Raw genomic sequence first — 15,027 nt, forward strand, 5'->3', positions numbered from 1 at the left:
AGCATATCACATAGAAAGAGCACCATATACCCATTTTCAACATCCTCCTGAACACTACATAAGCAAATGTTGTTGCTCTGTGATCAACCTTTCGGATCAGTAACCTAGTGCATGAAAAAGTCAATGTCCTTGCCTCAATATGACAGACCATCATATCCAGACTACGCCTCATTTAGACGCCTATCTACTGTATCCAGACTAGTCTGGAAAGTAGATATCACCTGTTACATGGACTTCACCTCCATGGTGAGGGCAGTCAAGAGTCATGTATATGTCTGAGCTATACTTGTCTTCATGTTAGAATCCAATGGTGGTAGGGTAGTTGGTTTCTGACCTGGTTTGGGTTAGTTAACAACATCCAAAAACAGCAGTTGGCAACTTGCTGGATTGTGTGACCTCATAGGATGACCAAAACAGATCTCTTGTCTTCACAGTGAGAGGACAGCTATATTATATAGTTCACTTAATAGGAGCCCAACATCTTAGTGACTGCTTGTACAGAACGAAGGATAAACAAGCAGTAGCACCTCCAGTCTCTATATCTTTCCTAATGACCTGTGAAGGAAGATGGATCAATGGGACATAGTTGAGTAGCCCTGACATCTACTGCTATGCGCTGTGAGGGCAACAGGCTCCTCACTCTGATGTTGTGGGTGTCTACACAATAAGCAGCCTTCAGCACCCAGTTGGCCATTGGATCAGAAATACAGGAGTCGCTCTGGATCAATATGCTCTACCCTCTAGCATCTAAATCAACAGGATTGACTCAGTGCCATATAAGTCAAAGTTCAGGGCCAGTGTTCCTTCAGTTAGCCCATCCTGTAGTCCTCTGCACAGCGGGGTGGGTCACATTTGGAAGGTTGGTGCAGGTTCTAGACATAAAGAGCTTTTTCAAAGTTAGCTCAAGCCTCATCCTGACATCTAACTACACCTATCTATAAGGTCATCGTAACCATTAGCTTTTTTTAAGCAAATTTATATATATGTATATGTGACTTTGGGTACAAACATATATGTATATACAACTCCTTTCTTTGTTCAAAGAAGCACAGAATGGCAGTTCAGGTCAAGCTTTTGCTGATTTATTAGTGGCCAGTCAACTACTAATAAAGCTAAATATCCACAGCTTTTGAACAGTGGTTGCAAAAGGGAAGGGCGTTACTGAACTACAAAGATGTTTGCTAAAAGAAAGGCAGGACAAAGGAATCTAAATAAAGCGAGGGGCGGTTTGGAAGTTATAATAATGTTGCAGAATAGATTTTTCACAGCGAACTGTGTAGGATGTAGTTACCATGATGCTGGTTAGTTAAATAATAAATAATAATGGAGAACAGTTTATAAAACTAAGAAAGTCTATTTGAGCTTTTGTATACTTTCCTAACAAATAAAAAACGAAGAAAAAAATATATATTTGTGTCTGAAAACTACTAATATTAAAATCCATTTGAAGACTCCCGTTGGAAGAATAATCATGTGGTTATGTTCCATCACCTAAGAGTTCTTTACATTTCAAAACACAAAAAAAGAAACAAACAACATGTATGGCTATTTTTATTTAATGAGCTAGTGCGTCAATACTTAAAGGAAAACAAGGCTACGTGTAACGTAGAAACACATTTTATTGGTTGAGAAAACAATTTTTAAGAAAGAGCAAAATTAAAGGAAACAGATGCATATCTAGACAAAACAAATCCTTCAACAAATTACGAATGAGCAGCGATTGTGAATCTGGTGCGTAGAAAACCAGTATACACATAGGAAATATAATAACCAAACTGACCAAAATGTACTAAAGTATTTGGTTAGAAAGCTAAAAAAGTTAGATATTACACTCAAATATTGCAATACAAATTGGAGATAATGGGATTACGACCATTAAGGATGTTTCTCATCAATAAAGAGACAGTACAAGAGAGGGTCATGAGTGTCACGCATTCCTCTACAGCATTCATTTGGATGGCTGTCTCCACTGTAAACCTGAGTTCTAAACAAAAATATGCAATAGATAATGAATAAAAAAACAAATAATATTATCTTCTTGTTTCAATACAAACCTTTAATAGCATTTTCTACATGACATATCTCTTTAAATCTTTTTCATAGAACTAATATTCCAAAAGCAGGGTGTCCTGCACTTTAAACGTGAGGTTATCCACTAAGGGTCAATGAATCAGATGCATGGTAGATTTGTAGGACAATCACTTAAAATACATTTACACGCAATGAACCTGAGTGGAAATTATTGACAAGGTCAGTTTTTTCCAGAACCACAATCATGGATTATGCTCTCCATGACCGACCTTGGCCAACCCTGATTTTAGCAATTTCCCTCGTATGTAAAATACAAAATATGAACTTGATAGTTGTTTCGCGAGATTCCATGTATAGTTCAGTAATAAAAAATATGAGCAGCGTCCATGCACTAATGAAACTTGTGCAAAGAATCAAAACACAGCTATGTGATAACATTTAGCTTACAATTTGTCAGATTGCCGTTTATAACTGGTCACTCGTTAATACTGTCAGCAATGTATTCTTTAAACATCGTTCATACATGTTACACCTCTGGCATGTTATATCAACAAACTAGCAACTTAGGTAGATGGGATCGTACCTACAACAATCTTAGAATGTTCAAGTGGTGTCCATTACTATTATCTTCTACACCTGCCACATATAGTCACAATTAATAATGAAGTGTAAAAACAGCTAACATTATCAGAGGTAACAGTCTGCAGTGAAAAGGGGCTTAAAATTAAATCCTAATATTATACCTCAACTGAAAGCAGCTACATTATCTTGCCGGTTCTTCGCTCTTTCAATTTTCTTAATCTTTCCCATCATCGTCTGTATCACTTTCATGCAATCCATGATTTAATCTCTCTTGTACATTCGACATCTTTTTCCAGACTTGTTCCTGCTGAAATCCAGCACTCAGGGACCTCCCCAAGCGTCCATGTGGCTTTCTGGCCACGTTGTCTTCACTTTCTGACTTAATGATTCCACGCCCTTGCATTGGAGGTTGCGATTCTGGTCTGATATTACCAAATTGGAAATTCCACGGACCAAATCTTTGCCAGTTGAGTCTCTGAAAAGCTATAATGCAATGTAAGTTTCCTCCAACCTAAAAAAAATACATACATACATGTTATTAATAAAATAATGGACAGAAAACAGACATTAATTAATGAATTTTAGTGGTAAACATGCAGAAACCTGTGTAAATCTCACTCCTGTACCAGACAGTCAACGGATCTATAAAAAAAAAACCCACTCATCATAAGCTCACACCAAAACAAATATCCATTGCTATTCCATGCAACCACAATATAATTAGTGAAAGGAAAATGTACATTAAAAAAAAAAAAAAAAAAAATCAGCAATGCTCTTTAGTGGAGGATTCTTTAAAATTACGATACACCAGCATAAAAATCAGATGCAACAATGCAAAGTAGTTTCTAGGATATGCTCACGGAGCCCTGAATCAGAACTTTTCTGGAGAATCTATTTAACAGTAAGTGGAAACACCTTTATTCTAACTTGACTATAAAATTATCTAAAAAAAAAATAGCTAACTGGATCTAACTATGGCTCGCAGTATGTCAACAATCTGTGCTCAAAGCAAAGCTACTTCTACTATATGACTCATATATATGTTCCTCCTTTGAATCCCAGTGTACCTGCTTTAGCGGAAAACTTGAGAGCAATTCAAAAGCTCTTGATCAAAGATGACCACATTTTAGAGTCACTATTCTATTCTTATGGAGATCATCAAGGCAAATAGAACAATTTTGGAGCTTTTCATCAGATTTCAAAATACCTACAGAAAATTCAGCAGGTGGATAGTTCCATAAACAGACCACTAATGGTTTCTGGGCAGCATTCTGCTCATCAGGAAATAAAAAGGTGTAGAACAGGGAAGACTCAACCATGATCTACAGCAGTGGTTCTTAATCTCTTGAGTGTGGGTGTCGGCCACTGGCCAAAGCCCGCACTGCCTCCCTGGTGCAGGTCACGACCAGTGTACCCATCGGGAGACACAAAGAGCTTCGGGAAGGCCTCGTTTGAAAGGGGAGATTCTCCCCTTTCAAACAAGTCATTCCTGAAATGGTTTCCTGGCCCTAGTTATATCTATCTATGGATATGGATATCTATATATATATATACATATGTAGATATATATACATATATATATATATATATATAAATCAATAAATCTCTCTCTCTCTCTCTCTCTATATATATATATATATATATATATAGATCACCTTTGTCAATGCATGTGTGATTCTTATTCGTCGGAATTGTTTCGATCACGTTTTCCCGTCTAGCGTTGAACTGGTAGTACCGTCGCAACCTTCATTTTCTGCCCTTTGGGGCGCGTGCGCCTGACTCAGGCTTGTTCAGGCCTACCGCCCTCAGTGCCACGCTAAGTACCCCTATACAGACCAACTCTTGGTTTGTAACTTGTGCCTTTCTCCAGACCATTGGGAGGAAGATTGTGAGGCCTGTCGATCTCTTCGACCACAGAAGACCCTCCGAGATTGCAGAGCCCAAAGACTCAAAATGGCGCCAAAAAGCAGCAAACATCTCAACGTCATGAAAGAAGAGCAGGCGCAGACAGCAGTCTCCATCCGAGACACAGACTCTGAACAGGAATCGGAAGACGACAGACCCATCACAGCTGGCCAGCATGTGAGTGCGTCTGCCCCTACACCCCTCCACAAAAAACATTTAAAGGCCTTCCGTACACCACTGCCGGAAGACCATGGTTTGGCCCGAAAAAAGACTGTTGGTGACCGTCCACTCCGAAAAGACTTCTTCAAAGAAAAACAACGTGTAACACTCCGAGCCTATATATATATATATATATATATATATATATATATATATATATATATGGAAAATGTCACTTACCCAGTGTACATCTGTTCGTGGCATGAGACGCTGCAGATTCACATGCTGTGCATTGTCCTGCCATCTAGTGTTGGGCTCGGAGTGTTACAAGTTGTTTTTCTTCGAAGAAGTCTTTTCGAGTCACGGGACAGAGTGACTCCTCCCTTTCGGCTCCATTGTGCATGGGCGTCGACTCCATCTTAGATTGTTTTCCCCGCAGAGGGTGAGGTAGGAGTTGTGAGTATACTAGTGGTGCCCATGCAATGGAGTAGTAATGTATGTCTCTAATGTCTATTAAAATAATATTTATTTACATATTTACAATTCTTATGCAACTAAAAACGGCTACAGGCTACCGGGGAGGTGGGAGGGCGCATGTGAATCTGGGTAAGTGACATTTTCCGTTCGGTGGCATGTGTAGCTGCAGATCCACATGCTGTGCATAGACTACTAAGCAGTTATCTCCCCAAAAAGCAGTGGTTTAGCCTGTAGGAGTTGAAGTTGTCTGAAATAATGTTCTTAATACAGCCTGTCCTACTGTGGCTTGTTGTGTTGCTAACACGTCTACACAGTAATGCTTAGTAAATGTATGAGGCGTAGACCAGGTGGCTGCCTTACAAATTTCTGTCATTGGTATATTCCCAAGAAAAGCCATTGTGGCGCCTTTCTTTCTAGTGGAATGTGCTCTTGGTGTAATAGGTAATTCTCTTTTTGCTTTAATGTAGCAAGTTTGAATACATTTAACTATCCATCTGGCAATGCCTTGTTTGGATATAGGGTTACCTGCATGAGGTTTTTGGAAAGCTACAAACAATCGTTTTGTTTTACTAAATTGTTTCGTTCTGTCAATGTAATACATTAGTGCTCTTTTTATGTCTAATGTATGCAAGGCCCTTTCAGCTACTGAGTCTGGTTGTGGAAAGAAGACTGGGAGTTCCACAGTTTAGTTTAGATGGAATGGTGATATGACCTTTGGCAAGAATTTTGGATTTGTACAGAGAACCACCTTATGTTTATGTATTTGTATAAAGGGTTCTTGAATAGTAAATGCTTGTATTTCACTCACTCTTCGAAGTGATGTGATAGCTATTAGAAAGGCTACTTTCCAAGTTAGATATTGAATTTGACAAAGAATGCATGGGTTCGAATGGTGGGGGCATGAGTCGTGTTAATACAATATTAAGGTTCCACAAAGGTACTGGTGGTGTCCTTGGTGGTATGATTCTTTTTAGTCCTTCCATAAATGCTTTAATGACTGGGATTCTAAAAAGTGATGTTGTATGTGTAATCTACAGATAGGCAGATATTGCAGTGAGGTGGATCTTAATGGAAGAGAATGCTAGATTAGACTTTTGTAAGTGTACCAAATAGCTTTCAATGTCCTTTGTGGAGGCATGTAGTGGTTGCATTTGATTAGTGTGGCAGTTACAAACAAATCTCTTCCATTTGTTTGCGTAACAATGTCTTGTTGTAGGTTTTCTCGCTTGTTTAATGACCTCCATACACTCTTGTGTAAGATTTAAATGTCCGAATTCTAAGACTTCAGGAGCCAGAATGCTAGATTGAGCAATGCTGGATTCGGGTGTCTGATCTGTTGTTTGTGTTGTGTTAACCGATCTGGTTTGTTTGGTAGTTTGATGTGGGGTACTACTGATAAGTCCAACAGTGTCGTGTACCACAGTTGGCGAGCCCAGGTTCGTCCTATGAGTCGTAGTTTGAGTTTGTTTTGACTTAGTTTGTTGACCAGATAAGGAATGAGTGTGAGAGGGGGAAAAGCGTAAGCAAAGATCCCTGACCAGCTGATCCATAGAGCATTGTCCTTGGACTGAGGGTGTGGGTACCTCAACACGAAGTTTTGGCATTTGGCGTTTTCTTTTGTTGCGAATAGGTCTATGTTTGGTGTTCCCCAGCGGTGGAAGTGACCCTGTAGGATCTGGGAATGTATTTCCCATTTGTGAGTTTGCTGGTGATCTCGACTGAGATTGTCAGCTAACTGATTTTGAATGCCTGGTATGTATTGTGCTATTAGGCGAATGTGGTTGTGAATTGCCCAATGCCAAATATTTTTTGCTAAGAGACACAGTTGTGATGAGTGTCCCCCGCCTTGTTTGTTGAGATAGTACATTGTTGTCATGTTGTCTGTTTTGACCAGAATGTGTTTGTGGGCTACTAGTGGTTGAAACGCTTTTAATGGTAGAAAAACCTCTAGCAGCTCCAAGTGATTTATGTGAAGTTGTTTTTGTTGATTGTCCCATTGACCCTGTATGCTGTGATTGTTGAGGTGTGCTCCCCACCCAATCATGGAAGCATCTGTTGTGATAACAGCTTGAGGCACTGGGTCTTGGAATGGCCGCCCTTTGTTTAAATTTATAGGGTTCCACCACTGAAGCGAGGAGTGTGTTTTTGGTGGTCTATCAACACTACAGGGGTGTGGAATTTATTAAAATATCTACTTGTCCAGGGGACAGGTTGCTTCTCAAATCTACTTGTCCTGTAAAAAGATCTACTTGTCCCTTTGGTGCCATGTAGTGTGGCGACAAATTATGGCAGCAATCTCATTATGCAAGAGCTCTGATAATAGCCTCTCTGATTATGCCAGAGCTACTACCATAGTAGGACTTGAATACTTGGAGTTTCAATCCCTACTGTAGCAATTTCCTTATTTTGCCACCTTTCTGCAGATCTGCATACTGGGGCTGTAGGATGCAGTAAGCAATAGTTCCACGGCTGGAATGCCTTTGAGTCTGCAAACCTACTAACCTGCATGTTTTAAAGATTTTCACCAGCTTCTCTCTAATATTTTCCCATAATAAGAAAGGTTGGACATTTACTCCGGACAATGGCAGAATTAGAACTTCTTCCAGGGTTGGGAAGAAAGTGGCTGGAGGAAAAATGAACTTGCAAATGCTCAATAGATTTTCACATGAGCAAATCTACACATCGTATTTACCCATGCTAAAATACAGTTCACAAATATTTTATAGGGGTATGACATATACCATGGGTGCACTTTTGTGACTTTAAGAATTTGGGGCCACATGTAGGTAGGTTCAGATTTGCGACCCGCAAATTGCGAGTCAGAGCGACTCGCAATTTCGCAAATCCGAATGTAGGATGGTGTCCCTGACACATCTGTGATTTGCAAGGGCTTCGCAAATGCCCACCTCATGAATAATCATGAGGTGGGTCGCAATTTGCAACCCCCCCTTGCGAATGGCAGCCCTCACAGGGATGGTGGCCTGCTGGAGACAGCAGACCACCATGTCTGTGACTGCTTTTCAATAAAGCAGTTTTTTTTTTGTTTTTTTGTAATGCAGCCCGTTTTCCTTAACCCCTTCGCTGCCAGGCCTTTTCCCCCTCCTGTGCCAGGCCTTTTTTTGCCTATTTGGGGCAGTTCGCGCTTAGGCCCTCATAACTTTTTGTCCACATAAGCTAACCAAGCCAAATTTGCGTCCTTTTTTTCCAACATCCTAGGGATTCTAGAGGTACCCAGACTTTGTGGGTTCCCCTGAAGGAGGCCAAGAAATTGGCCAAAATACAGTGAAAATTTCGTTTTTTTCAAAAAAATTGGAAAAAGTGGCTGCAGAAGAAGGCTTGTGGTTTTCCCCCTGAAAATGGCATCAGCAAAGGGTTTGCGGTGCTAAACTCAGCAGCTTCCCAGCTTTCAGGAACAGGCAGACTTGAATCAGAAAACCCAATTTTTCAACACAATTTTGTCATTTTACTGGGGCATACCCCATTTGTGCAATTTTTTGTGCTTTCAGCCTCCTTCCAGTCAGTGACAGGAATGGTCATGAAACCAATGCTGGATCCCAGAAACCTAAACATTTCTGAAAAGTAGACAACATTCTGAATTCAGCAAGGGGTCATTTGTGTAGATCCTACAAGGGTTTCCTACAGAAAATAACAGCTGAAAAAGAAAAATATTGAAATTGAGGTGAAAAAACCATCAATTTTTCTCTACGTTTTACTCTGTAACTTTTCCCTGCAATGTCAGATTATCGAAAGCAATATACCGTTACGTCTGCTGCACTCCTCTGGTTGCGGGGATATATAGGGTTTGTAGGTTCATCAAGAACCCGAGGAACCCAGAGCCAATAAATGAGCTGCACCCTGCAGTGCGTTTTCATTCTATACCGGGTATACAGCAATTCATTTGCTGAAATATAAGGAGTAAAAAATTGCTATCAAGAAAACCTTTGCATTTCCAAAAAGGGCACAAGATAAGGTGTTGAGGAGCAGTGGTTATTTGCACATCTCTGAATTCCGGGGTGACCATAGTAGCACGTGAATTACAGGGAATTTCTCAAATAGATGTCTTTTTTACACACACTCCTATATTTGGAAGGAAAAAATGTAGAGAAAGACAAGGGGCAATAGTACTTGTTTTGCTAATCTATGTTCCCCCAAGTCTCCCGATAAAAATGGTACCTCACTTGTGTGGGTAGGCCTAGCGCCCGCGACAGGATATGCCCCAAAACACAACGTGGACACATCACAGAAAACAGAGCTGTTTTTAGCAAAGTGACTACCTGTAGATTTTGGCCTCTAGCTCAGCCGCCACCTAGGGAAACCTACCAAACCTGTGCATTTCTGAAAACTAGAGACCTAGGGGAATCCAAGGAGGGGTGACTTGTGTGGCTCGAACCAGGTTCTGTTACCCAGAATCCTTTGCAAACCTCAAAATTTGGCAAAAAAAACACATGTTCCTCACATTTCTGTGGCAGAAAGTTCTGGAATCTGAGAGGAGCCACAAATTTCCTTCCACCCAGCGTTCCCCCACGTCTCCCGATAAAAATGATACCTCACTTGTGTGGGTAGGCCTAGCACCCGCGACAGGATATGCCCCAAAACACAACGTGGACACATCACAGAAAACAGAGCTGTTTTTAGCAAAGTGACTACCTGTAGATTTTGGCCTCTAGCTCAGCCGCCACCTAGGGAAACCTACCAAACCTGTGCATTTCTGAAAACTAGAGACCTAGGGGAATCCAAGTAGGGGTGACTTGTGTGGCTCGGACCAGGTTCTGTTACCCAGAATCCTTTGCAAACCTCAAAATTTGGCTAAAAAAACACATGTTCCTCACATTTCTGTGGCAGAAAGTTCTGGAATCTGAGAGGAGCCACAAATTTCCTTCCACCCAGCGTTCCCCCACGTCTCCCGATAAAAATGATACCTCACTTGTGTGGGTAGGCCTAGCGCCCGCGACAGGATATGCCCCAAAACACAACGTGGACATATCACAGAAAACAGAGCTGTTTTTAGCAAAGTGACTACCTGTAGATTTTGGCCTCTAGCTCAGCCGCCACCTAGGGAAACCTACCAAACCTGTGCATTTCTGAAAACTAGAGACCTAGGGGAATCCAAGGAGGGGTGACTTGCGGGGCTCGGACCAGGTTCTGTTACCCAGAATCCTTTGCAAACCTCAAAATTTGGCTAAAAAAACACATGTTCCTCACATTTCTGTGGCAGAAAGTTCTGGAATCTGAGAGGAGCCACAAATTTCCTTCCACCCAGCGTTCCCCCACGTCTCCCGATAAAAATGATACCTCACTTGTGTGGGTAGGCCTAGCGCCCACGACAGGATATGCCCCAAAACACAACGTGGACATATCACAGAAAACAGAGCTGTTTTTAGCAAAATGACTACCTGTAGATTTTGGCCTCTAGCTCAGCCGGCACCTAGGGAAACCTACCAAACCTGTGCATTTCTGAAAACTAGAGACCTAGGGGAATCCAAGGAGGGGTGACTTGTGTGGCTCGGACCAGGTTCTGTTACCCAGAATCCTTTGCAAACCTCAAAATTTGGCTAAAAAAACACATGTTCCTCACATTTCTGTGGCAGAAAGTTCTGGAATCTGAGAGGAGCCACAAATTTCCTTCCACCCAGCGTTCCCCCACGTCTCCCGATAAAAATGATACCTCACTTGTGTGGGTAGGCCTAGCGCCCGCGACAGGATATGCCCCAAAACACAACGTGGACACATCACAGAAAACACAGCTGTTTTTAGCAAAGTGACTACCAGGAGATTTTGGCCTCTAGCTCAGCCGCCACCTAGGGAAACCTACCAAACCTGTACATTTCTGAAAACTAGAGACCTAGGGGAATCCAAGGAGGGGTGATTTGTGTGGCTCGGACCAGGTTCTGTTACCCAGAATCCTTTGCAAACCTCAAAATTTGGCTAACAAAACACATGTTCCTCACATTTCTGTGGCAGAAAGTTCTGGAATCTGAGAGGAGCCACAAATTTCCTTCCACCCAGCGTTCCCCCACGTCTCCCGATAAAAATGATACCTCACTTGTGTGGGTAGGCCTAGCGCCCGCGACAGGATATGCCCCAAAACACAACGTGGACATATCACAGAAAACAGAGCTGTTTTTAGCAAAGTGACTACCTGTAGATTTTGGCCTCTAGCTCAGCCGCCACCTAGGGAAACCTACCAAACCTGTGCATTTCTGAAAACTAGAGACCTAGGGGAATCCAAGGAGGGGTGACTTGTGTGGCTCGGACCAGGTTCTGTTACCCAGAATCCTTTGCAAACCTCAAAATTTGGCTAAAAAAACACATGTTCCTCACATTTCTGTGGCAGAAAGTTCTGGAATCTGAGAGGAGCCACAAATTTCCTTCCACCCAGCGTTTTCCCACGTCTCCCGATAAAAATGATACCTCACTTGTGTGGGTAGGCCTAGCGCCCGCGACAGGATATGCCCCAAAACACAACGTGGACACATCACAGAAAACAGAGCTGTTTTTAGCAAAGTGACTACCTGTAGATTTTGGCCTGTAGCTCAGCTGGCACCTAGGGAAACCTACCAAACCTGTGCATTTCTGAAAACTAGAGACCTAGGGGAATCCAAGGAGGGGTGACTTGTGTGGCTCGGACCAGGTTCTGTTACCCAGAATCCTTTGCAAACCTCAAAATTTGGCTAAAAAAACACATGTTCCTCACATTTCTGTGGCAGAAAGTTCTGGAATCTGAGAGGAGCCACAAATTTCCTTCCACCCAGCGTTCCCCCACGTCTCCCGATAAAAATGATACCTCACTTGTGTGGGTAGGCCTAGCGCCCGCGACAGGATATGCCCCAAAACACAACGTGGACACATCACAGAAAACAGAGCTGTTTTTAGCAAAGTGACTACCTGTAGATTTTGGCCTCTAGCTCAGCCGCCACCTAGGGAAACCTACCAAACCTGTACATTTCTGAAAACTAGAGACCTAGGGGAATCCAAGGAGGGGTGACTTGCGGGGCTCGGACCAGGTTCTGTTACCCAGAATCCTTTGCAAACCTCAAAATGTGGCTAAAAAAACACATGTTCCTCACATTTCTGTGGCAGAAAGTTCTGGAATCTGAGAGGAGCCACAAATTTCCTTCCACCCAGCGTTCCCCCAAGTCTCCCGATAAAAATGATACCTCACTTGCGTGGGTAGGACTAGCGCCCACGAAAGGAAAGGGCCCAAAACACAACGTGGACACATCACATTTTTTTATAAAAAGCAGTGCCTACCTGTGGATTTTGGCCTGTAGCTCAGCCGGCACCTGGGGAAACCTAGCAAACCAGCGCATTTTTGAAAACTAGAAACCCAGGGGAATCCAAGATGGGGTGACTTGCGGGGCTCTGACCAGGTTATGTTACCCAGAATCCTTTGCAAACATCAAAATGTGACCCAAAAAACACTTTTTCCTCTCATTTCGGTGACAGAAAGTTCTGGAATCTGAGAGGAGCCACAAATTTCCTTCCACCCAGCATTCCCCTAAGTCTCTCGATAAAAATGGTGCCTCACTTCTGTGGGTAGGCCTAGCGCCCACGAAAGGAAATGGCCCAAAACACAACATGGACACAACATATTTTTTCACAGAAAACAGAGGTGTTTTTTGCAAGGTGCCTACCTGCGGAGTTTGGCCTGTAGCTCAGCCAGCCCCAGGGGGGGGGGGGCAGAAATGGCCTAAAATAAATTTCTTCCCCCCAACCCCCATTCCCCCCCGGGAGCGACCCTTGCCTACGGGGTCGCTCCCCCTGCGTGACATTGGCGCCAAAAAACAAATCCCAGGTGCCTAGTGGTTTCTGCCCACTTGGGGGCAGATTGACCTAAAATCGGCCAATCTGCCCCCAAGGGGGGCAGAAATGGCCTAAATACAAGTTGCCCCCCAGGGGAGCGACCCTTGCCTGATGGGTCGCTCCCCATCTCGAAAAAAACAAACAAACAAAAAAAAAAACACATCCAAAAAAATTTCCCTGGTGCCCTGAGGGTTCTGCCCCCCCCCCCTGGGGGCAGTTCAGCCTAATAATAGGCCGATCTGCCCCCAGGGGGGGCAGAAATGGCCTAAAATAAATTTGCCCCCCCAGCCCCCACCCCTTCCCTGGAGCGACCCTTGCCTACGGGGTCGCTCCCCCTGCGTGACATTGGCGCCAAAAAACAAATCCCAGGTGCCTAGTGGTTTCTGCCCCCTTGGGGGCAGATTGACCTAAAATCGGCCAATCTGCCCCCAAGGGGGGCAGAAATGGCCTAAATACAATTTGCCCCCCAGGGGAGCGACCCTTGCCTGATGGGTCGCTCCCCATCTCGAAAAAAACAAACAAACAAAACAAAAAAACACAAAAAAAAAAATTGCCCTGGTGCCCTGAGGGTTCTGCCCCCCTCTGGGGGCAGTTCGGCCTGATAATAGGCCGATCTGCCCCTAGGGAGGGCAGAAATGGCCTAAAATAAATTTGAAACCCCAACCCACCCCCCCCCCCCCGGGAGCGACCCTTGCCTACGGGGTCGCTCCCCCTGCGTGACATTGGCGCGAAAAAACAAATTCCAGGTGCCTAGTGGTTTCTACCCCCTTGGGGGCAGATTGACCTAAAATCGGCCAATCTGCCCCCAAGGGGGGCAGAAATGGCCTAAATACAATTTGCCCCCCAGGGGAGCGACCCTTTCCTGATGGGTCGCTCCCCATCTCGAAAAAAAACAAACAAACAAAAAAAAAACACACAAAAAAAATGTGCCCTGGTGCCTAGAGGGTTCTGACCCCCCCTGGGGGCAGTTTGGCCTAATAATAGGCCGATCTGCCCCCAGGGGGGGCAGAAATGGCCTAAAATAAATTTGAACCCCCAACCCCCACCCCCCCTCCGAGAGCGACCCTTGCCTACGGGGTCGCTCCCCCTGCGTGACATTGGCGACAAAAAACAAATCCCAGGTGCCTAGTGGTTTCTGCCCCCTTGGGGGCAGATTGACCTAAAATCTGCCAATCTGCCCCCAGGGGGGCAGAAATGGTGTAAATACAATTTGCCCCCCCCCCCAGGGGAGCGACCCTTGCCTGATGGGTCGCTCCCCATCTCTAAAAAAGCAAACAAACAAAAAAAAAAACACAAAAAAAAATACTTGCCCTGGCGCCTATAGGTTTCTGCCCCCCCTGGGGGCAGATCGGCCTAATAATAGGCCGATCTGCCCCCAGGGGGGGGCAGAAATGGCCTAAAATAAATTGCCCTCCCCCCCAGGGAGCGACCCTTGCCTAAGGGGTCGCTCCCTTTGCGTGAAATTCACGCAAAGAAAAAACTCCCTGGTGTCTAGTGGTTTCTACCCCCCTTGGGGGCAGATTGGCCTCATTAAAATAGGCCAATCTGCCCCCAAGGGGGGCAGAAATGGCCAAAATATAATTTTACCCCAAGGGGAGCGACCCTTGCCTAAGGGGTCGCTCCCCACCCAAAAAAAAAAAATAACACATAAAAAAAAAAAAAAAAAAAAAATGGTCCCTGGTGCCCTAGAGGTTTCTGCCCCCCCTGGGGGCAGATCGGCCTAATAGTAGGCCGATCTGCCCCCAGGGGGGGCAGAAAAGGCCTTCCAGAAAAAATGCCCCCCTGGGAGCGACCCTTGCCCAAGGGGTCGCTCCCTTTTGTCAATATCGTTAAAAAAAAAAAAATCCCTGGTGTCTAGTGGGGTTTCAAAAGCCGGATTGCAAGCAATCCGGCTTTTGAAACCCTCGGAGAGACTTCAAAGGGAAGGAAATACTTTTCCTTCCCTTTGAAGCCCCTCCGGGCCTCCCCGGTGATTGAAAGAGAAATGCTTTTGCATTTCTTTTTCAATCGCGCTGGAAGCAGAGCTTCCAGCGCGACGAGGGAGGCCCCTGTGACACATCAGCGCGCGCG

General features: G+C 44.1%; 1 protein-coding gene across 1 annotated transcript in view; it reads right to left on the reverse strand.

Annotated features, from left to right (window-relative positions):
- Positions 1-1,539: 1,539 nt before the first annotated feature.
- BIVM (basic, immunoglobulin-like variable motif containing) overlaps positions 1,540-15,027 on the reverse strand; it is a 183,578-nt gene continuing 170,090 nt past the window's right edge. Inside the window, exon 10 of the mRNA XM_069205052.1 lies at positions 1,540-3,124. Coding sequence (XP_069061153.1) covers positions 2,828-3,124 — 297 coding nt within the window. The 3' untranslated portion in view covers positions 1,540-2,827. The remainder of the gene's footprint in view (positions 3,125-15,027) is intronic.

Source organism: Pleurodeles waltl, chromosome 8 (genome assembly GCF_031143425.1).
Source record: "Pleurodeles waltl isolate 20211129_DDA chromosome 8, aPleWal1.hap1.20221129, whole genome shotgun sequence".
NCBI lineage: Eukaryota > Metazoa > Chordata > Amphibia > Caudata > Salamandridae > Pleurodeles > Pleurodeles waltl.